General features: G+C 35.4%; 1 protein-coding gene across 1 annotated transcript in view; it reads left to right on the plus strand.

The window, feature by feature from the left end:
• Nucleotides 1-21,690, plus strand: part of SLIT3 (slit guidance ligand 3) — a 494,586-nt gene that overhangs the window by 235,372 nt on the left and 237,524 nt on the right. Inside the window, exon 5 of the mRNA XM_026696342.2 lies at nt 21,307-21,378. Coding sequence (XP_026552127.2) covers nt 21,307-21,378 — 72 coding nt within the window. The remainder of the gene's footprint in view (nt 1-21,306; nt 21,379-21,690) is intronic.

Raw genomic sequence — 21,690 nt, forward strand, 5'->3', positions numbered from 1 at the left:
CACCTAGTTTGAAGGCTAGTACATTAAGGGCAGCATCAGGAGCAACTAAGGAGAAATACATTGTAAATCATTTGGATGTAGAGACAGCATATCTGCATGCACCATTGCAGCACACTATATATTTAAAGAAACTTTTAGATATCAAAGATGATAATACAACTGATTGTTGGAGATTGAAAAAGAGTCTTTATGGTTTAAAGCAATCAGGATATGAGTGGAACCAATGTATAGTTAAAGAATTAACTGATGGGTTTTGTCGCTGGCATGGCTGATCCATGTTTGTTTAAAAGAGAAAGTAATGGTATGATTTCATCGTTGCTATTGTTACTGATGACATAGCATTAATCACCAAAACTGAACAAGAAGCTACTGAGATAATTTCACTATTGGAAAATAAATTTAAGATAAAACAGGAGAAATCAAAAAATATCTTGGTTTAAAGATAGATAGAACGAGGGGAGGATATAAGATCACACAAGAAGATAAAATTAACCAATTACTAAAAAGTTTTAAAGTGGAACTTTGTAAACTGGCCAAGACACCAATCAGCCAGGAGTTTAGCCATAGTGATGTTCAAAGTCCTATTTTTGATAAGAACATTTATCAATCCTTGATTGGTAGTTTAGCTTATCTCAGTAATTGGTCAATGCCAGATATTGCATACAGTGTTAATCAATTAGCGAGATTTTACTCTGAGCCAACTGAAAGGCACTGGCAAGCTGCTAAACATGTGTTAAGATATCTGAAACAAACAATGCATTATGCATTGTATTTGGAGCCTAAAAATGAACTGAATTTAACTGCTTATGCTGATGCAAGTTTTGCTACAGACATAAATACACGAAAATCTACATCAGGTACTGCTGTATTATTGGGAAAAGCATTGATTGGATGGAAATCTATTAGACAGAAACATCTAAATTTGTCAACAAGGGAGGCTGAATTCTCATGTTTGTCTTTATTATGTACAGATTTAGTTTTGTATAAGCAATTATTAATTGATATAGGAATTAATGTAACAGATCCTATTGTTGTTTATGAAGATAATCAATCAGCAGTACAGATGGCTTCAAATATTGCTGTTAAAACAAGAACGAAACACACAGATTTAAGACATTGAAATGTGAGACAATGTGTGCAAAGTAAAATGATTAAGCTAGAATACTGTATGTCAGAAAACAATATAGCAGATCATTTTACAAAGGCCCAAGGCTCTCTAAAGCATAAGGCTAGCTGTGAAGATTTTGGACTTAGAATGTAAGGTTGTATATATTGTCTTACCCAAAAGGGGAGAATATTAGGAATATGAGTCACCGAACAGGTATTTGGGTTAGAAATATATAAACCAGGATAGACATTTTAATACTGTCTCTTTAAGAGCATGCTAAAAACTGCAATTGACTGTGGTTACTCAAATGGCCACAAGATGGAGCCAGAAACCTGGGTTGTTTTAGTCTTAGTCTGAGTCTCAGAAGAGAGTGTGAGTGTATCTCTGTTTCCTTCTGTTGGAAAGTATTGCCATTCCTCCATTTTTCCTAATTGACATTCCTGGATTTGATGTAAGTCTGATACTGAACTGTTTTTGCACTTTGTTATTGGATTATCCCTGGATGAAAACTGACTGATTTAATCTGTGAATAATTTTGGATTGCTTATCTTGAACTTTGCTTAAACTTTCTAGAAGTAAAAACCTACATTTACTGTACAGTGTATCTGTGTACTGTGTGTGTATTATTCAAACACTTCTCTCAAAAACGTCTCCCTGTATGTGCTCATTCTCCTAATGGGGAATTCTTTTAAAAATGGCACCCTCTTACCAGTACAACAAAGCCTCCCCTGCCTAAGAGGGGCCACCGGGAGAGGCCGCCCGAGGCAGTGATAGTGCCCACCCATCCATGGACAGGGAGGCAAGGCAACAGCCTGTGCCGCGACCTCCTCCGAGCTGAGCCCCGCCGAGTCAGCACCTCTGCCTGATGCCCGTTCCGCTGCAGCGTTTGGAGCTTCCGGTGCATTTGGAGATGGGTGGGGACAGGGATGGGCTGGGCGAGGGGTGGAAAGGATGGGTGGCTTCGGGCTCTCTCTGCCGGCCAGGGAAGCAGTGCTGCCATCACCTTGCCTCCCTGTCCGCGGACAGGTGGGCGCTATCACTGCTTCGGGCAGCCTCTCCTGGTGGCCCCTTCGGTTTTGCGCTGGAAGGACTTGGGAAGGAAGCCAAGCTCAGGTCAGCCCGGCTCTTCTGTTTGGCAGGCAGGCGCGCACCCGCGGCTCGCTTTCCTGGCTCTGCCCAGCCCGCATGGCTCTGGTGCAGCCCTGGCGGGATGAGTGGAGGTCCAGCGGGGAGGCACTTGCTGCCTTGGTGAGAGCTCTGCTGCTGGGAAGGAGGGCCCGCCTGTCAGGTGCGCTTGGGCACCCCAGGTGAAGCTCTTCGCGCTCTGCCCAGTGCTGCAGCCCTGGGAGATTCGCCTCCCCACATGGGGTTGGGCTGTCCTCTTGAGCAGGGGAGGCTTTGTTGTAGTAGGGCGGTGACAGGAGCGCCTGAAGCCGAGTGTCTCCATTGGGCTCCAGTTGCAGGGAGGAGCCCTGGCTGGCCGCACGTGGCTACGCCAAACACCACGGCCTTGCTCTAAATGCTGCGGCAGCAAGGGAAAAGGGAAAGCAACGGTGGCAGAAGGTCTCCCAATACAAAGTGCCCCACCAACGCCGAGGTCAACATCCAAGCTGTTGCCACCCACCCGAGGATGAAAGGGGGGAATTAAGTCACCCCCGAAAAGATGGCCTAGCCATTTTTTCGGGGGTCAAAAAAAAAGGCTCGACCTTATTTTGTAAGAAACACGGTACTACTTAGAGAGGACATTGGGTCCTTCACTAAGCTCCAATTTCCAATTAAAGGCCATATTTTGGGGAAATTTCAGTTCCCACATACTAGCAGAACTCCTAATTGTGCAAAGTGTGTCCCAATGTCATGTGATCATCTTTTGTGACCTTCTGACAAGCAAAGTCAATATGGAAGCCAGATTCACTTAAGAAGCAAGTTACTAACTTGTCAACTGCAGTGATTCACTTAACAACTGTGGCAAAAAGGTCGCAAAATGGGATAAAACTCACTTAACAAATGTCTCACTTAAGAACAGAAATTTTGGGCTCAATTGTAATAGATTGAGGAGTACTGGTGCTTTTTTCCTAGAAATAAATGCCTTAAACAATAGCTGCTGTAAGGTTTTATCTCCTCTGCAGAGGCCAAGATCCTATTTTTGATTTAGTTTTCTTCAGAGAATATAATGTTGGTCTACCTGAATGATGAAAAGTAGCATAAACTTTATCAAACCATCATGTTTAATACAGAAGTTTTAAGTGTCCTCTTTCGTCTTCCTTCATGGAACAGGGTCAGATTTGCTGAATGTCAGCATTTCATTTCCTGTCATGTAAGTCAAATACACGCAATATGGTGTTCTGTAAAGATAGATTTAAAATACAATGTATTTCAAGTCTGAGCAATCCATAGTGTGTGTGTGTGTGTGTGTGTATAATTCAATCACCCTGCTTTGGGTCTATAGAAGAATGGCATACACAATTTCCTTTTGCCAGAGTGTTATGAGAGAATTCAATCATGGAAGGAAATGAAAACCAGACTTCATTTTAGGAGTGGGGGAATCAAATTGTAGGGTTTAAGTAAGAACCCTTAACATTTTCCTGCAGATGCATACAAAAACATGACCTCAAAATGACATGTATTCTGAACCTCCTTCCTAAAAGGAACTATCTTGTCAAACCCCGCTGGTATATTTTATATCATTCAACAGATGAAAAATATGATTGGCATAAAGTAGTGGAGAGAAACATTATAGGGATAAAAAATTTTTTTTAAAACACTTCCAAAAAACCTTTGTCCTGGATCTGCACCTGAACATGAAATGAAGCTCCATAGGTTATGATATCATGTTGAATTTTTAAAATAAAATCCAGCTTATAAATGTAACAGTATCTGATAATCAGAGTGTCAGCATTTAAATTCTTATTTTTCTAATTAATAAATATCCCAGAAAACAAGGTATGTTCAGGCTTGTCTAATTTTTTTATTATTATTAGGATTGGTTACCTTTATTCATTCCTTAGTTAGATAAGTGAATCAGAAGTGGTATTCAGCAGGTTCTGACCAGTTCTGGAGAACTGGTAGCAGAAATTTTGAGTAGTTTGGAGAACCGGAAAATTCCAACTCTGACTGGAGATTTTACTATATCCTTCCCCTGCCATGTCTACCAAGCCACGCCCACAGAACTGGTAGTAAAAGAGTTTGAATCCCATCACTAAAGTGAATGGTATGTCAGTGTAATCAGACCAAGTATGTCTATGGAGATTTTCTTTCATCCAGGTCATAGTTGTCCCAAAGATGCTTTTAAAAAAGCAACTGGACTTCCTTGTTTTTTGTTTTTTTTCAGAATGGAAGAAACTTCTTGGATGAGAAGGATAAAAAACCCTAAGAAAGTCCAGTTGCCTTTTGAAAAAGCACCTTTGATTCACACATAGTATGTTTTTATTATTTATGGCATTCTGAATTGAGGGCTTTTAATCTGCATTTTATCTAAAATCTCTATATCTTCAGTTTCAAAAATTGTTCTCAATCTGATTTCCTGCGAACATGAAATGTGCATTTCTTAAAAAAAAAATATTCTGCAAGTTTTCCTAACTTTACTTTCTAGTTAACTTTTTATTTTGAGACTATGTATTTAACATGCACATTCAGTTGATACATGAACAAGCGATGGATTAGAGGACCACAGAATACCCTTTTGATCAGTGGAAATTTGGCTTAATGGAAGAAGGGATGAAGGACTTGCCAATCCTCAGACCACTTTTCCATGCTATGTTCAGGAGCCCTCATCCTGAATTGATTTCTAAATAGTGTGGGAAGACTTGCCAAAAGAAAATGCAATAAAAACATGTTGTCCTCTTCCACCTGCTACCTTTTTTATGGACAGAGTTTTCTTATAGAAACTTAAGATGCAACCAAATATTAATTTACTGTATATGGGATATATACTAAAAAGCCTACAGGCACTTAGGGGGCCTCCCTTTGAACCCCTTAAGTCAGTTTCTCTTCAAATGGTGACTTTTAAGGTGGCATTTTTGGTGGCCATCACTTCGGCCAGGAGTGTGTCAGAGTTGGCGGCTTTTTCCATTAGGCAAGATCTTTGTGTGTTCCACAAGAACAGGGTGGTATTGAGATTAGATCCCACGTTTGTTCCTAAGGTGAATTCCTGGTTTTACCGGACGCAGGAGATGGTGTTGCCTAATTTTTGCCCCCAACCCACAACATGAGTTGCACAGGCTAGGTGCACAGGCTAGATGTAAGGTGGGCCCTCAAGATTTATATCAAGAGGACAGCAGAATTCCAACGATTGGAGGCCATGTTTGTGTCCTTTCATCCAACCTCCTTGGGTACCAAGGTGGCTCACTCAACTATTGGGAGGTGGATTCGATGTTGCATTGCCAAGGCCTATCAAGCTTTGTCCCTGCCAGTGCCTACAAACATCACGGCCCACTCCACTAGAAGCGCGGCTACTTCGGCTGCCTGGTCTACACAGGCTTCCCTGGAGGAGATTTGCAGGGCAGCTACCTGGGCATCGCCATCGCCGTTCATACGTCATTATAGGTTGGATTCCTTTGCTTCGGCAGATGCCTTTGGACGGAGGGTGCTTCAGCAGGTGGTTCCACAGTTGGAGTGACCTGCCCAGACGTTGACCCTCCCATGGACATGCGAGCTTTGGTATGTCCCATTTCCTGGACAGTCTTAGCAGCATGTATGAAAATGGGCATTGGTAGAATTACCTGAGAATGCCCTTTCTATATACGCTGCAAGAGTGTCCAGCCCTGCCCTAGTTCATCTGGAAGGGGTTGTTTGGTTCTAATTTGTTGGTTTATCTTCCAGAGACACATTATGTCTGTCAGGAATCTTTGCCTAAAAGATGGTGAGCAGCTAAGGTCAATTGGTTTTATAGTGGCAGACCCAGCTCTGTGATGTCAGTAGGAGGAGTCATACCCATTTCCTGGACACTCTTGCAGCATATATAGAAAGGGCGTTCTCAGGTAATTCTACCAATGCCCATTTATATCTATTGAATTCAAACTACCCAACCTGGATTCTCCCGTTGACTCCCCGAGAAGAGGCATGCCAGGTAGAACCAATGCCCCATTTGTTCAAAATCAGAAGGGCTGTTGCCTAGTTATGTGTTGGAAAATTATAGTGAGCAATTTCCAGTTTAATTTGCATTTAGCATGCACCCAGTCAGTCCCTAATCAGAAAATACATACTGTACACTACACTCAGTTCAGCTAGCAAAAATATAGTTTGATATTTGTTTGTTAAACATCAGCAAATGTCAAAAATATTTAATTGGTATAAAAGGAAATGGTATAAAAGGAAACATGGATATAAATTAAGAGATAAAAGAACAGAAAATAGAAGGACAATTTATCTATCTATCTATCTTATTTATCCATCTATCATCCATCCATCCATCCTAGAACTTTTCAGTCATTGAAAATAACATTGTGGTAATCCCAAAGGAAATGCTCTTGGATTATTTTCTTCTTCTTCTCTTTCACCCATTCAATCATATCTAATTTTCAGAGAATGGCTGGACGGCTACAAGTTTTTTGGCAATTTTTTCAGAAGCGGTTTGCCATTACCTCCTTTGTAGGGCTGAACAAAAGTGATTGGCCAAGGTCATCCAACTGACTTCATGCCTAAGGCAGCACTAGAATTCTCTTTATTTATAGTCGGACGCCTTAACCACTACACAAAACTAGCTTTTTGATTGTTCAAACTTGAACTTTTTTATTTACATACAGCAGCAGAAAGGTATGAGCAATATGATAACATATAGAAACTTTCCTCTATTCTGCATAGTGAAAGAAATCATTTGGTGACTTGAGGATGATATATCTCACATACATCTCACAGATCCTGAGTTAATAATAAATTCTATGCAAGTTTGGTAAGTAGGGAAGTAATCTGATATCAGAAGATTACATCGTCATTACCATCTGGTAGAGAAGAATAAATTCAAAATAAGATGTTTGCAGCAGATGTAATTAAACATCATGGTTATCAGGGGCCATCACAGTTGGAAATCTATTATGGTTCTTGATATTATATCTCCTTAGCTCCTTATACTCCTTTCAAATACTGAAGTAAGTTATTGGTGACTTGGAGAACCACTATTGGAGTTGATAGCAATTCAGTACTCATTATTTTAATCCTTGCTCATTAAGTGATGGGTTTCCTCTCTTTATCAACCGGAATCTGTTCTCATGATTCCTGCAATGAGCTTGGAAATGAGTCAAGGGTCTCTTGACATTTCATAGCTTAGCATTATATTTCACCTTGACTTGCAAAATCTTATCTCACAAACAGCTTGGGATGATTGAAATTTTTACTGCAGTTAAGACTGAAGCCACATATAACAGTGGATTGCCCTTACAGTGTAAAGATGTCAGAGAGTTTTGTTTATTCTCAGCACTTATGTTCTTATGCCCTTTTAAATTAAACAATCCCTTACTGTGGTTGGTGGCCTTGAAATCAAATATAGTTGTATGTTTATATAATGGCCATCTCTAGTCTGAGAACTGCTGACTCTTGCCTTACCAGCTTCAACCCATACATTTATAGTTCAAACAAATCTGATTTATTAATTGCTTCTAGAGTAAAGTGAAATCCTTCTCTATTTGGATTAAAGATGGACAGTGCATATCTCAAAGGTAGATGTTATAATTGCTTCTTCATATGCATGACTGAGAAGGGATATCAATGTGCATGCAGCCTTATTTTTATAAAACTAAAATATAATTGGAGCCGGATCATTAAATGCCCTTTATGGAAACATAATTTGGAGATATGCAGAAAAATGGGAAGTTTTATTTTGATGGAACATTCGTGCAATAGTATTTTCTTTCATTTTTCAGCAATACAATAATTGTAAGCTAAGAATTATTTTCATGCAAAAAGCTATTGCATGGTTGAGAACTTTTTCACATTACTATTTTTTGCAATGAATCTGAATAATATGGAGGGTTGTAGATCATTGTCATGTAAATAATTGTGCACAAACATCATTTTTTTAAAAAAGCTGGTCGATTATTATGGGATCATTGTGATGTGGCTTCCTGGTTTGGGGATGGAGGTAGGTAATAAGTTATGGAGGTTCCTTTCCTTTCTCGGAAGTAGGCACCTACCACTTTCTGTCTGTAGGACTTTTATTTGATTTTCTCCAGTTCTGCTTTGCTGTCTCCAGGTACAGTCTTATCCACTATCCAGACCTGTCTTTTTTTGGTCTTCCTTATTGATTGTTATTAAGTCTGGAGTGTTATATGGCAGGTGCTTTCCCATTTTAACTTCTAAAGATCCAGCACACTTTAGGTTCCTCATTTTCTATTTTATACTTCCACAAATACTTGCTTGGAAGTAAATTGTACAGGTGGTCCTTGACTTACAACAGTTCATCTAGTGACTGTTCAAAGTTACCACGCCACTGGAAAAAGTGACTTTTGACCATTTTTCACACTTATGACCACTGCAGCATCCCCATAGTCACGTGATTTACATTTTGATATTTGACAATTGATTTGTATTTATGACGGTTGGCAGCATCCCAGGGTTATGTGATCATCTTTTGCAATTGTCTGACAAGCAAAGTCAATGGGAAAGTCAGATTCACTGAACAACTGTGTGACTAATTTAACAACGGCACTGATTTGCTTAACAAACGTGGCAAGAAAAGTCAAATGGGACAAAATTCACTTAAAAAACTCTTCACTTAACAACATAAATTCTGGACTCAATTGTGGTCTACCTGTACGTTTTTGCAGATATTGTATTCCATTGTAACTTTCTTGATTTACATTGTTTGCAGTCAATTTGTGTGATCTTATTGCAGCAGCTGACTAGGTAGTTCACTATGTTTTTTCAGCTTTTTTTCTTCTTTGGCATCTGATGTATCTGCAACATTCTAACCCATCTATTTTTCTTGCTAAGTAGAGTCTATCAGCAATACTGCATTGATGAAGAACATTATTCATTGTCATTATTTTTCTGGTCTTTCTATCCTGGGTTTTTAGTTCAGCTTAATTCTAATTCACTATTTCAGCTAGGTATCTAATGACTAGAATGACTGTTATAATTGTCTTGGTCGTACTTCCTCCATTGAGTTTGGACTTTACAATCTTCTTCACTCTCATGATGTATTCATCTCTAACCTTCTTTTTGCTTGATGTTGTCAGCCTGAAAGGAAATCCGGTGTTTATAATGATCCGGTGTTTATTATGATCCGGTGGTCATAATAATGTTATGTTCATAGGCATTTTGATTCTTTCCGTTTTCATTTCCCCAGTGATGGTGGAGTGGCATATTTTTTCAGTCCAACCTCCATTGCAATATCTTACCTATATAATTATGTACACAGTGTTGAATTGCATTTATATTTCTGATGGTGTTTTCCATACAGTTTCAGATCATCCATATAAAGAAGGTGGGATAGCCTGGTAGATGTTTTTCATGTTTGATGATCATGTCTAGTGATGTTGACAAAGAGATCAGCAAAATGAGAAACAGTGCAGTGATACTAGTGAGTCTCTTTGAAAGACCCCACTTTTGAAATTAATCTCTCCCATTCTATCACCATTGACCAGCAACTCTGTCTTCCATTGCATCATTGATTTTGCACAAAGCTACTGATGTTTTTGTTGACTCATGTTATTTCTAAGCACTTGTTTATCCAATTAATTATATGGCAGGAAGTTGAATTCTTGTAAAAAATCTGAACTACTTTCAAATTGGTCTTCTTTCTTTTGTAATTTTATAAGATGGTCTGGTCATTTAGAAGTTGCTCGTTTGTTCCTCTGCTGTTTGAGCGGTTTCCTTTTTGCTCAGGTGGAAAGAACTTGTTTTCAACTAGATGCTATTGGTCTGCATCAGCTATCACACCAGTTAGCCATGTAAAAGTTTTTGGTAAGCAGGCAATTGGCCTGTAATTTTCTGTGCTGCCCTTTTTTGTTGAATATGGTCAGAAAAAGTGTAAAGTGTAAACAACCTCTATTCATGCTGAAAAAGCAGTGCCAAATTATAAGACAACATGATAGTACTCTTAACTCAAAGTCTTCTAAGATTCCTCAAAAATCTCACCATGGCAAGAAGAAAAAAAGATCTCCAGTTGTGGCTTCCTCAGCTCCAAGTTCATCTTCACATTGGCTATCTCCAACCTTTCTGTCATTGATCCCATTACCGAATGCTTCAATTCATGCTGTGCAATTCTCAATAGCTCTTCTTCAACTCCAGGAGTTAATTTTGGAAAAAGAGAATTTGAATAATTCTCTATCCCGCAGATCCACTATCTTCCCTTCAGTAGGGTATGGCTACATCTGCTAAGTCAGATTTTTTTCCCACTGCTACTAGCCTCGGGACCTTGTCTAGCCATCTCATAGGAGGACTATTCATTCTGACATGAGGAATGCATTTCTGATTCCTCTTCAGTCTGCTTGACATCTCTTTCAGCCTGATAAAGTAGAGATTAAGTACCCTGTTCTCCTTCAGAAAGGCTTCTTCCTTATTAATAACAAAGTAAGGTACGATTGCATTTTCTATCTCTATCATATTGGAAGTTTCACAGTACCACAGCCAACAGCATGGCTCTATAAATCTATGGATTATGGCAAAAAATTGAATAGTCTTGAACATGAAGTATTCTTTTTGGAGGCGTTCTTCATTTGTACTGTCTTCTATGAAATATGTATTGTGAATTAACATAATTAAGATGTTTAAGAGAAGATATCCCCATTACTTTCTCATTCATGAAACAGCAGGACACAAATGTTCCAATTTGTTTAATGGAATTCAGGAATTAAATAGATTGCCATGCAGGTACCTAGCTATGGCATCTTTCATTGCCATGGCTCTGCATTCCTGTATTTGGTTTCATTTCCACTAGAGTAAGTTTGGAACCTAAGCTTATGATGGCTTAGAGAGAGTCTTCACTTTAATAAAGTCAGAACAGTCAATAATGACTGAATTACAAATAAACAATCCAAGTCTTTATCAAAGGTATTTTGAGGAGTGAGAGGTAGCAAAAATGTAAGGCAGAAAAATAAGTTTTCATCAATCTGTCTCTTTTTTGAAGGAATAAGGCTCTCTCCTCCTTTGCTATTTCCTTTCACCCATCACCCCTCCCTGGCAATTGCACAAAACCTCTGTCATCATATGAATATAGGCTGGAACAATAAAGAATAAAATAAATGACAACAATCTGGAGCAGATGGATAACAACCATTTTTAATTTTCTTTTTTGAAATTGTTATTTTTACGTTGTTGACAATAACAAGATAAGGGATTAATCAGCATGTATGAAATTTATCTAAGACAGACTTTTGATTAAAATATTCTTGATAATGTAGCAAGAGTATGCACTGTAATGAGGAAGATAATTATACTTGTAGGTATTTTCTCATTTTACAGAGAATGAATCTTTAAAAAATATGGTGTTGCTTTCTTTGTAAGGGAAAGTATATTATTACTGTAGGGATCTGAGAACTCTGTAAGAATATAGAGAAAATAAAACATTGTTTAAAAAGCTTTGAAGTAGTTTCCTTTAATAAATTCTTATTTTCTTTTTAAGACTTGAGTAGTGATAGTCTGAAAGGAAAGTTTCAAATAGTGAAGCTTATTGTTCATTAGGAAATAAATCTGCAAAAAGAAAAAAAAATACAGGAGATAAAAAGGAACATGCCTATTATTATATAAATATACCTTCTAGTAATAGTGCTACTTTAGTGGAGAAATAGATAACACAGATGACCTGGAAAATAAACTGACTTTTAAAAACACAAAGTTATTACAAGGTTCATTAATTCTTCAAAATCACAGGAATGAAATAGAAAAATGAATCTTGAAGGATTGCTGGCTTTGGTTCAGAATGTCAATTTCTACTTTTTAATCCCAGTTTTCACAATTTATTTGACATTCTGAACAGCAGCCAAAAAAGCTATTATAAGTATAAAACACATTCATTGGTATAAATCTCATTAGATTGAGCAATTTAATTAAGGTATTGACATTCTTAATTGAAATGTGAAAAGAGAGAACATTTTCCTATCTAATTTCCATATGCTTTCTAGTTTAAAAGTTTTTTTAAAAAAACAAAACAAAACTGTAAAATGTTATAGATTTGGCTGAGTCCTGCCATCCCAGAGGAGTACTTGCTCTCATTTACCTTGATTTAGAGCCAACCACTCTCCTAAGTAAAGGTCCATTAAATGGAGCTGATGTATGCCTGACTCAAATATATGTCAGCTTCTCTTATGATCAATAGAGGGAGGGGTGTGTGTGTATATATATATATATATATATATATATATATATATATATATATATATATATATATATATCCACTTAATTAAATAAAACAGTCTTCTGGGTAAACTTAAGGTACTTGGAGATGAGAAGTGGATCAATATATCTTGCCATTTGAACATTAAGTATGTGCTTGGAAATTTTATTTGTGCATTTCAAAGATGTGTGCAGTGGAGTCCTGTAGTTCAATGCCGCAGAAAGCTTTTGTGCAATGGTTTCCTTGTTCAATGATACCTGTTTTCTGTTTTATGCCTTTAACACCTTTTTTCATTATTTATTCCTAAACATTTACAACAATTATCTGAAAAGTTTAAAGTAAGTCTTGCCTGAGAAAAATGATATACTGGTATTCTTCATCCTTGTAACAACCTTAAAAATATTTTCCCAAGAGTTTGTTTCTTATTAATGTTCTATGGAAGGAAGATAGTTGAAAAACTGATATGCAATTAACTCTAAACTTCGACCCATGATCTAGTTTAATAGTTTAATTTGTTCACAAATTCCATATTTTTTTAAAAAAAAACCTGTCCTGTGTGCATGATTAATTTCTAGTAATGTATTCTTAACTTTAGTATGTGCCTCTTATTCAGATTTAGCATTTTTGTGTTAAAAATAAAAGCATATTTATTTTTTGATTAATTTACATCCTGCTTGCCTTCAAGGCATTATGCATGCTTCCTCCTCAAACAGGAACTCTATGAGCCACAAATGTGTGATGGGCGATGATACAAATTAAATCAATCAATCAATCAGATGAAGTATGCTGTGCTGAGAGTGACCCGAAATCACTTAATGAACTTGAGTTGGTAGATTTGAAATGGCTCTGTCTAGTTTAATACTTTAATCATCATACTGTGTATGACAGACTATTGTAGTATTTGTCTACTGTTTAAATAAAATGTTTAATTAGTATTCTAAAAAGTAAGCAATTTTAGCAATCCTTTTATTGTTGAGATGGAACCTGGATTGGGATCTATTGCTACAAGTATAAATACTAGATTTATCAGTGATATGACACCATTTTTTTATGCAGATTGTAAATTTTATTTCAAAAACAATCATAAAGATTTGTGTTTAATTTAAACTTTACTGAAACTTATTAAATTAATGTTTGTGTTTTCATACTGTGTTAAACTTATTAGGTTTGCAAAGTAGCTGAAGTCACAACCCTAACTTATAAATCCCAGTGTTCACACAACAGTTAAAACTAAATGCAACCTATCAACATTCTTTCTGACTCTTTAGTTTTTGGGGCTAACTTATTGCTATTTTTTTATTGTTTATTTATGAAAGTTTCCCTTGTAGATATTAACTGTAGTTGTCTACACCAATGCCACCATACTGATTCTTGCAGTGGTTTGATCAGAATGATATGAGACTAGTATCAATCTGATTAGGGGGTGCTGCTACTGGTTTGCACTGGCTCATGGGAACTGGTTGTTAATTTCTGGATTCTGTCTTGACAACTTTATTCCAAGTACAATTTCTCATTTTTCTATTTTCTCTTCCCTCTGAGTCGGAAGCTACAATCTTTTTCTCCATTTGTTCAAGTGTATCTGGAGGACAGTTCTTGAATTCCATGAAGTGTGTCTGTGTGTGGTGGTGAGACAGAGAGAGAATTAAATGAAAGACAATAGTGATGTCTTCTCTTCCTGTCTGTACTCAGCAGGCTGTGAAGAGCATATGAATCAAAAATCCAAAATAATGATTGGAATTATGTGATAAAAGCCCCACCTCTTTTACACACATTAAAGATACATGCATGAGCAAAAACCCAGAATTTCAATAATATGACTGCCATCTTGCTTTTTTTCTTTTTTACTCACTTCCCTTCTCCAAAGATGCCCCTTGCTCCTCCATTCTTCCTTTGATAACCAAGTAGATTTGGTTTCATAAAAATAAATTATATGAGGTCTCTTAACAATTCTCAGAATTAATACACTTCAAACTGGTCATTTTAGCTTCTTTCATTCCGGCCCATGTCAGCAACATACTCCCACACTAAGCATTAAGTATACTGGAAATGATGGGTTTCATGGTTAGCAGTCACTTTCTTGACATTAAAGTTAGCCTACAGACTTGTTATAAAATTACTTGTCCACTTTTTTCCCATAAAATTACTTGCACACTTGTTTCCTCTTTCATTATTCCAATTATAAATTCTACTCAGATGCAGTGATTGGGAAACTTTTCAAGTCTCAAATATACTCACATTGAATGAGAAAGGCAGTAAATGTATTTGGCTCCCCATCATTTTAATAAGGCAATGAGATGGATACTCAGCAGTAGAGGAGAACAGAGGCTGCAGTGATTTTTCAGAAATGGCTGCCAGGTTTTGGGCCATGACTGCTGTGGTGACTGTGAATTCTGGGATTCTCTCCCACCCACTAGCTGCTACATCATCTCAATTTCCTAGTCCATTTACTGTAGACTTCAGCTTGGTTCAGATAATGAACAAAGCAATGGCAACTTGAATAAGATTTGCAAGAAGCACTGCAGCCATAAATGATTTTGGTTCTCCTCTTTTTCCATAATGATGGGAATACAAGTAGGCAGATCTTGGTGTCAAGCCTTGCACCTTACAAGACTTTTGATTTTATTCCACTTTTCCTTTCCTTTGCATACTTGCAAAAATTAATTATAAAGTTACTTTTCAATCATTGTCATAAGTATGAATGGTCGCTGTACAGTCACTAAAACAAAACCTGTCTGTAGTGTCTAGTGCAATATACAACAGTTAAAGCCTTTATAGTGATGAAGTTGCATTTATACAAAATGTAGGCCAAAAACAAGTAAACCACATTATGTTTTAATGCAGTGCATGCACTGAAGTCCCTGTGTAAAACTGTAAATCATGTTACTGATCCTAAAAAGAATTGTTGAGTGGGTTTATATAACTCAACCACAAATTTGCCAATTACATATTATGTGATTTAGTTACTTTGTGGTTTAGTGTGTTGTGTAAGCTCAGAAATTTGTCTGTACCTTGGTTAAACAAATTTTATGTAAGTGTATTGTACAAACCATATTTATGATTTCTTAATTTAGACATCAAGCAAATGACAATTCAAACATAGTTTACAAACCTTTTCAAACCTTTATTTCTCATTATGGTCTCCTGCTAATTGCAAATCTCAGTTAACCTTGGTCAAGTCTATGATTAATCATAACCTGAAATTGTAGATATGCTTTATCTAATGTGCCTTGTATTCTTCAAACTTTTATTCCAACCTACAGACATATAAACTTTAGTTTTCATGGTGTGGCATGAGGATAAATCATAATGAAGTTTTTCTTAGCTGTGTTTTGATAGATTATTGATTCAACATGCAGCAGGCAAGGAGTCCTGCAGGAGGATCAAAAATTTCACGGGAATGGAAACCACATTCATGCTATTGAAACCCTGCTGTTTTTTACATGCGTTAAGATCACATGGTTGATCATATCTTGACCTTGCTTGCTTTCCATGCCCAGGCATGATGGCCAGTCACTGCCTCCTATTGAGACTTATTAAATACAGCACATACTTTAAGGACCTACTGGAAACTTTCTTCCTTCTATGATTAATACTCCAAAGTTTCAAGAAGTGTTTCTTTAACCAAGAATGTTATACATGAACATTCACCAAAGATATATGCCTAGGAAGGCTAATTATTTGTAAGTAACTCTTTGACATTCAGAAAAGGTTTTAAACGGATTAATCCAAGAGGTACAATTTAATATTTTAGAGGTGAGAACAGTTACTTCTTTAGGAGCTATTTTTCTCCTGTATACAATTTGTAGTAAGTAAACGCTAATTGAAACATGTAAAGGTTTATGAATAAAGCCCAACCATTTCCCCTTACCAACTCTCAGCTTCTTTTTTTATACTTAATTTGATTGGGTGAACTGACATTGTCAATCTGCAATCCAATAACATGTTTGATGGCTACTCAGAAGAGAGTCTAGTTAATTTTTGAAAGTGCTGTTATGTAAATAAATATTCTTGCAGAGCGCTGAGCCAAGACATTTGCTGATTAATCAGAGTTTTGCCCTTGTCTTCTGCAAGAATAAACCTTGAAATATCAAGAGATACTTTAATGCTTTTGAATGGCAAGAACACACCCACACTTTTTTTGGTCAGCCAGTAAATGAAAATTCTGAATCTAATCACACTATACTATCTTTGTGGTATGCAGTAGGGCCAAAATTCCATCAAGACTTGCTTTTTCTTATCAAGTAAGGTATTTCATTTTTTTTTCTTTTAGTAGATTATTGTTTCTTCACTACTCTTTAAATAGGCTAGTTCTTTTGCCTTTCCAGGTGTTAATCCCCTGTCTTACAAACAAGAAATATATTAAATATAATCCATTTTGCTGATAATGAATGAGATTATGTCAAGATTCTAATTGGGAGGATTTGATATTATTAGATTTTAATTAACTTGCTTTCAGGTGAATGCAGGGCAAGAAGAGAATAGTTGCCATAAACAATCTCCATGACCTATTCCAGCTGCTGTATTGCATAGTTATAAAGATAAAACTATTACTATTTATGATGATCAAGTAATGGAAGAAAATGTTACAGATTTTGATACTTTTCCTTTACATGGATTAAAAGGAAATAATTTTGCTTTTCTGATAATATCAGTTTTTTTATTTATATATACATATACATATATGTATATGTATACGTATACATATATACATACATACACACATACATACATATGTATGGTATTCAGCTTTGTTTGGGTCAGATGAACACAATACAGAAGCCTGATGATGGCAGATGAGATTCTGCTAAAAGGTTGCTACAACTTTAAAAGCACAACTATAATGACGTGGGAAAATACCCGAATAAAGCTGAATACCACACATGTAAGTACCCGTGAAAACTTAAGAAAACACATGTGTGTGTGTGTGTGTGTGTGTGTATTTATTTATTTGTTTGTTTGTTTTCTTAGGTTGAACAGAACACTGTTAATTTTTTGAAAATTTAGGAAATTTTGCTGACTTTACAAAAAAGCATAAAGTGATCTAATGCATTCCTAACTAAATAATTCAAAAATAAAATCTTAAATTTTCAATAGTAGTCCAATATTGCAACAAAATATATATATATATATATATATATATATATATATATATATATATGTGTGTGTGTGTGTGTGTGTGTGTGTGTGTGTGTGTGTGTATTTGTTTTCTTAAGTTTTCACAGGTACTTACATGTATGGTATTCAGCTTTGTTCGGGTTTTTTCCCACGTCATTATAGTTGTGCTTTTAAAGTTGTAGCAACCTTTTAGCAGAATCTCATCTGCCATCATCAGGCTTCTGTATTGTGTTCGTCTGTGAGTCAGACAACAACTGTAAAAGTCTGAATATATATATATATATATATATATATATATATATATATATATATATATATATATATATGTGTGTGTGTGTGTGTGTGTGTGTGTGTGTGTGTGTGTGTGCAAGGAAGGAAAGAAGAAAAAGGGAAATTGCATTTCATGCTTTCATAATCTTAGTGCTGTGTTGGAATAAATTGTAATATTTCTGATGTATAAACAGCTTAATTTTCTGTTCTCAAATGTACTTTATGAAATGGACTCAGAAATTGACTCATATCAATGGAGTGGACATTTTAGTTGCAATGGGAGGACTAAGAGAGGTAATATGATTTGTGCATTTTGTGATTTAATTATTTGTCATGATAAAGTTACAGAGAACCAAAAAATGTCCACAGTCCACAGAAAATGTTTGTATGTGTTTGAGGAGTCATCAGCAATGGGAATAGCTTATAAATATTCAAGAACATTGATATTTTAACATTATTATGTTGCAATATTGGACTACTAATATTGAAAATTTAAGATTTTATTTTTGACTTATTTAGTTAGGAATACATTAGATCACTTTATGGTTTTTTGTAAAGTCAGCAACATTTCCTAAATTTCAAAAAAAATTAACAGTGTTCTGTTCAACTTATACTACATTCCAGATGAAAAAATAAAATAAAGAGTGTTTTGCCGCTAACATCTTTATCTTAACTTCCTTTCACCACCACCCATTCCCCATCATACAAAAAAGGCTTGGAGGACAATTATCTTCCCCAGGTTCAAGATCCTTGACAGGACAGAATGCTGTAAGTGGCCCCAATCTATGGTTAGCTTTCATGCAAATTTTACAGCACTCTTTGATGTAGTAAAAAGATCAAAGTGGAGGTGATTAACTGATGCCTTTTTTTAAAGGGATTGTCTGCTTGCAATAGGTCACAGTGATAATGTATTTAAAGAAATTCTTTGTTGGTTTTAGAATTGTGCTCAGTAGAGCTAATACGGCAATCTTTCTAGTGTCTCTTTCTATTTTGTGCATAATGTTTCCTATCGTGAAACAGGTTAAATTATTCTTAGCGCATCTTTTAGAGTACTGATATCTATTTTCATTTGGTTTTAATAAACAGTTTCTATACAGTACCCTGCATATTCATGAATATTTAAGTTTGAAGTGGCAATCATTACAAGTTCTTAATCATAAATAAATAAATATTGCGCAGTTTCCTAATGGACCCAAGAAACCGTTTTTGAGATGTGATAGCACTGGTGTAGACACAACAAAAAACATTCATATGGACAAAGCACAGCTTACCTTGTTTTATAAAACCATTCCATAATGTGTTTTGCAGTTATTTCAAACATCATGCAAAAATCAACATCCTTTTTAATCATCTGTTTGTTCTGAATTACCTGCCAGATATCAATACATACTCCCTGAAATACCATCATTAAAGCTGTCAGTATATCAGAATATAAGAAATATTTATTTCATAAATATTGAAGATTTTGGAGTAGCTTCAATATTAACCTGACAAGAGTATTTGAACAGAAGATAAAGCAAATATAAATTACAAGCAGATGTATTAATTTATTATTGAACAAAAGATTATTTTCTTGCAAATAGGAAGATGGAATGCATCCATGAGAAATAATAATAATTATTATTAAGTGTTTTAATATGCTAGAATCTCTAAAACTTTGGCCTTCTACTCTACTTAAAGCAATAAGGAACTTATTTAAATAATAGGTACAATTTTAACTTTTTTAGAATGGGTATTTTCCTGTTTCAAGTCCAGCTGTTCCCTTTTGCTGCTTGCTTTGATTGTTGTTAACGTTTAATGTTCCAGACATTATTTTTGTAATATTTAACTTTTTGTTTCTTTGCATTATTTTCAGTAGATCATGATACTGATCAGAATCATTGAAATCAAAGGCCTATCATGTAGCTTTTAATATTCTAGTGTCACTAATGATGAACATGAGTAGAAAGTTGAAAATATTTTTCCTATGAATATTTCATAACTTGGGGAAGTCCTGAAGTACTTACATATGTTTGGAAACATCATTTTGGAAACAATAAAGCATTGTTATGTGTACCATTTGTGTGCCTGTCTCTCTGTCTGAGAAAACAATTACAGCTACCAAAAGAAATTGGTGTAGACTAGATGACTAGTATAAATTGAATTAGTTTGACAAGGACATTTGGGGTGGGAGCTGAATGGACCATCAGCCTGATGGAAAACAGAAGAAAGCTCTTGGTGACCCAGATGACCTAACATGTCAGTGTGGGTTTTCTATGTGGTGCTCTCATTTGGAGCCAAAATGCTTATTATTCAATAAAATCAATTTGATTGAGGTTCATGGCACAATAGAGAATTCACTTTCAAAGGGGGAGAAATTCCACAGAGTGCATTCTAATGAATGCTACTTATCTGGAATGTCTGAGCATTGTATACATCTCTAAAAAAGCATATTATGTTTGTATAATATCTATTGTCCTTGATTTCCATGCAGTATTCTGCAATTTTATAAAATTGAGCATTTTCAATGCTTGTTAATAATAGTGAAGCAATTTTCTTCATTTTGTCATATATTTGAATACTTATTTTGTGCTTTTTAAAGCTATTGCTTGTGACTATGGTATTCCACAAAGGATAGAGAAAATAATATGAAGCATATTATCCTTTTAAATGAAAGAACATATAATAATAATCCTTAATCATTTTAGGACTTACTTCTTTCATGGGCATTGGGCACAAAATATTTCCCAATGTGTTGATTGTACTTTAGCCAATATTAATTGCATGGGCAGAGGGGAATATTTTGTTAGGTTCACAATTGTCAAACCAGATTATAACTTTCCATTGTATTTGCATTCTGTAATGGAGTTCATCAAATGAAGGACTTCTGAAAAAGTAGCCACAAAAATATGTAGTTTCATGGAGATTTCTTCCTGTAGATATAATGCAAAATAAACCCAGCAAAAGAAGAGGAAAATATGATTGTTAGTTATTTCTTTAATGTACAACAAAGATAGAATAGGGTATGAGAATTTGTATGAAATTGCTTGTTTTAATAAATCTGCAGTATGCACTTATGGCAAGTGTTATCTGCAACTTTCTGAAATGGTTTTGAACTAATATGTAAAGATTGCACTGCAATCTATATACTAATAGTATTACTTCTTATTTTATCCTTTCCATTATATTTTAGTTACTTATTTCCTCTCTTATTTTCACTTTCAAGTGCCACATTTCAGATAATAAAGAAATGTTAAAAATACAGACTTTAAAAAGTACATTTAAACCATTTCAGGGCAATTTGGTGCAATATTTATTTTGAAATACATAAAAATAATAGAAGTTGGTACACAATATAGGTACTATGTTAATAGTCCCAACAATTTTTTTCAGTTTATGAAAATATAAAATTCTGCATAGCTACCATTTCAGTGCATGACCTCTTAAAAGTTTGTTAACATTTTCATTGTTCTTCCCCTTCATGTCACAGGAATTTGCAGTTATAAACACATCTTTATGCCATTTTTTTTAATTCAACAAGTTCATAATATTTGTTTGTTATTTTTAGGGACTTGAGTGAAAACCAGATTCAAGGCATCCCTAGGAAGGCTTTTCGAGGAATTACTGATGTAAAGAATTTGTAAGTATTGTCTATAAATAGAATTTGAGCTCAATCTAAATTCTTTTCATATGCTATTTTATTTATTTTGTGTATTTAAGGACAAGATATACACCTTTGTTTTATACAGAAGTAGTTTTTTTGCTTAGAAATAGGTGGTCACCTTTGACATCTATTCATATCTTGATTAAATATATGTATGGTCTTTCTTTCTATTATGTTTCCCTATTGCAGTCTTCAATAGAGGAGAACTTGGAACAAATTGATAACTTTGCTTTGTACTATACTGTTGTTAATCAGGGTAGTCCTTGATTAACAACAGTAGCTGGGATC

This window comes from Pseudonaja textilis, chromosome 2 (genome assembly GCF_049901715.1).
Source record: "Pseudonaja textilis isolate UNSWEBS1 chromosome 2, rPseTex1.2, whole genome shotgun sequence".
Taxonomy (NCBI): Eukaryota; Metazoa; Chordata; class Lepidosauria; order Squamata; family Elapidae; genus Pseudonaja; species Pseudonaja textilis.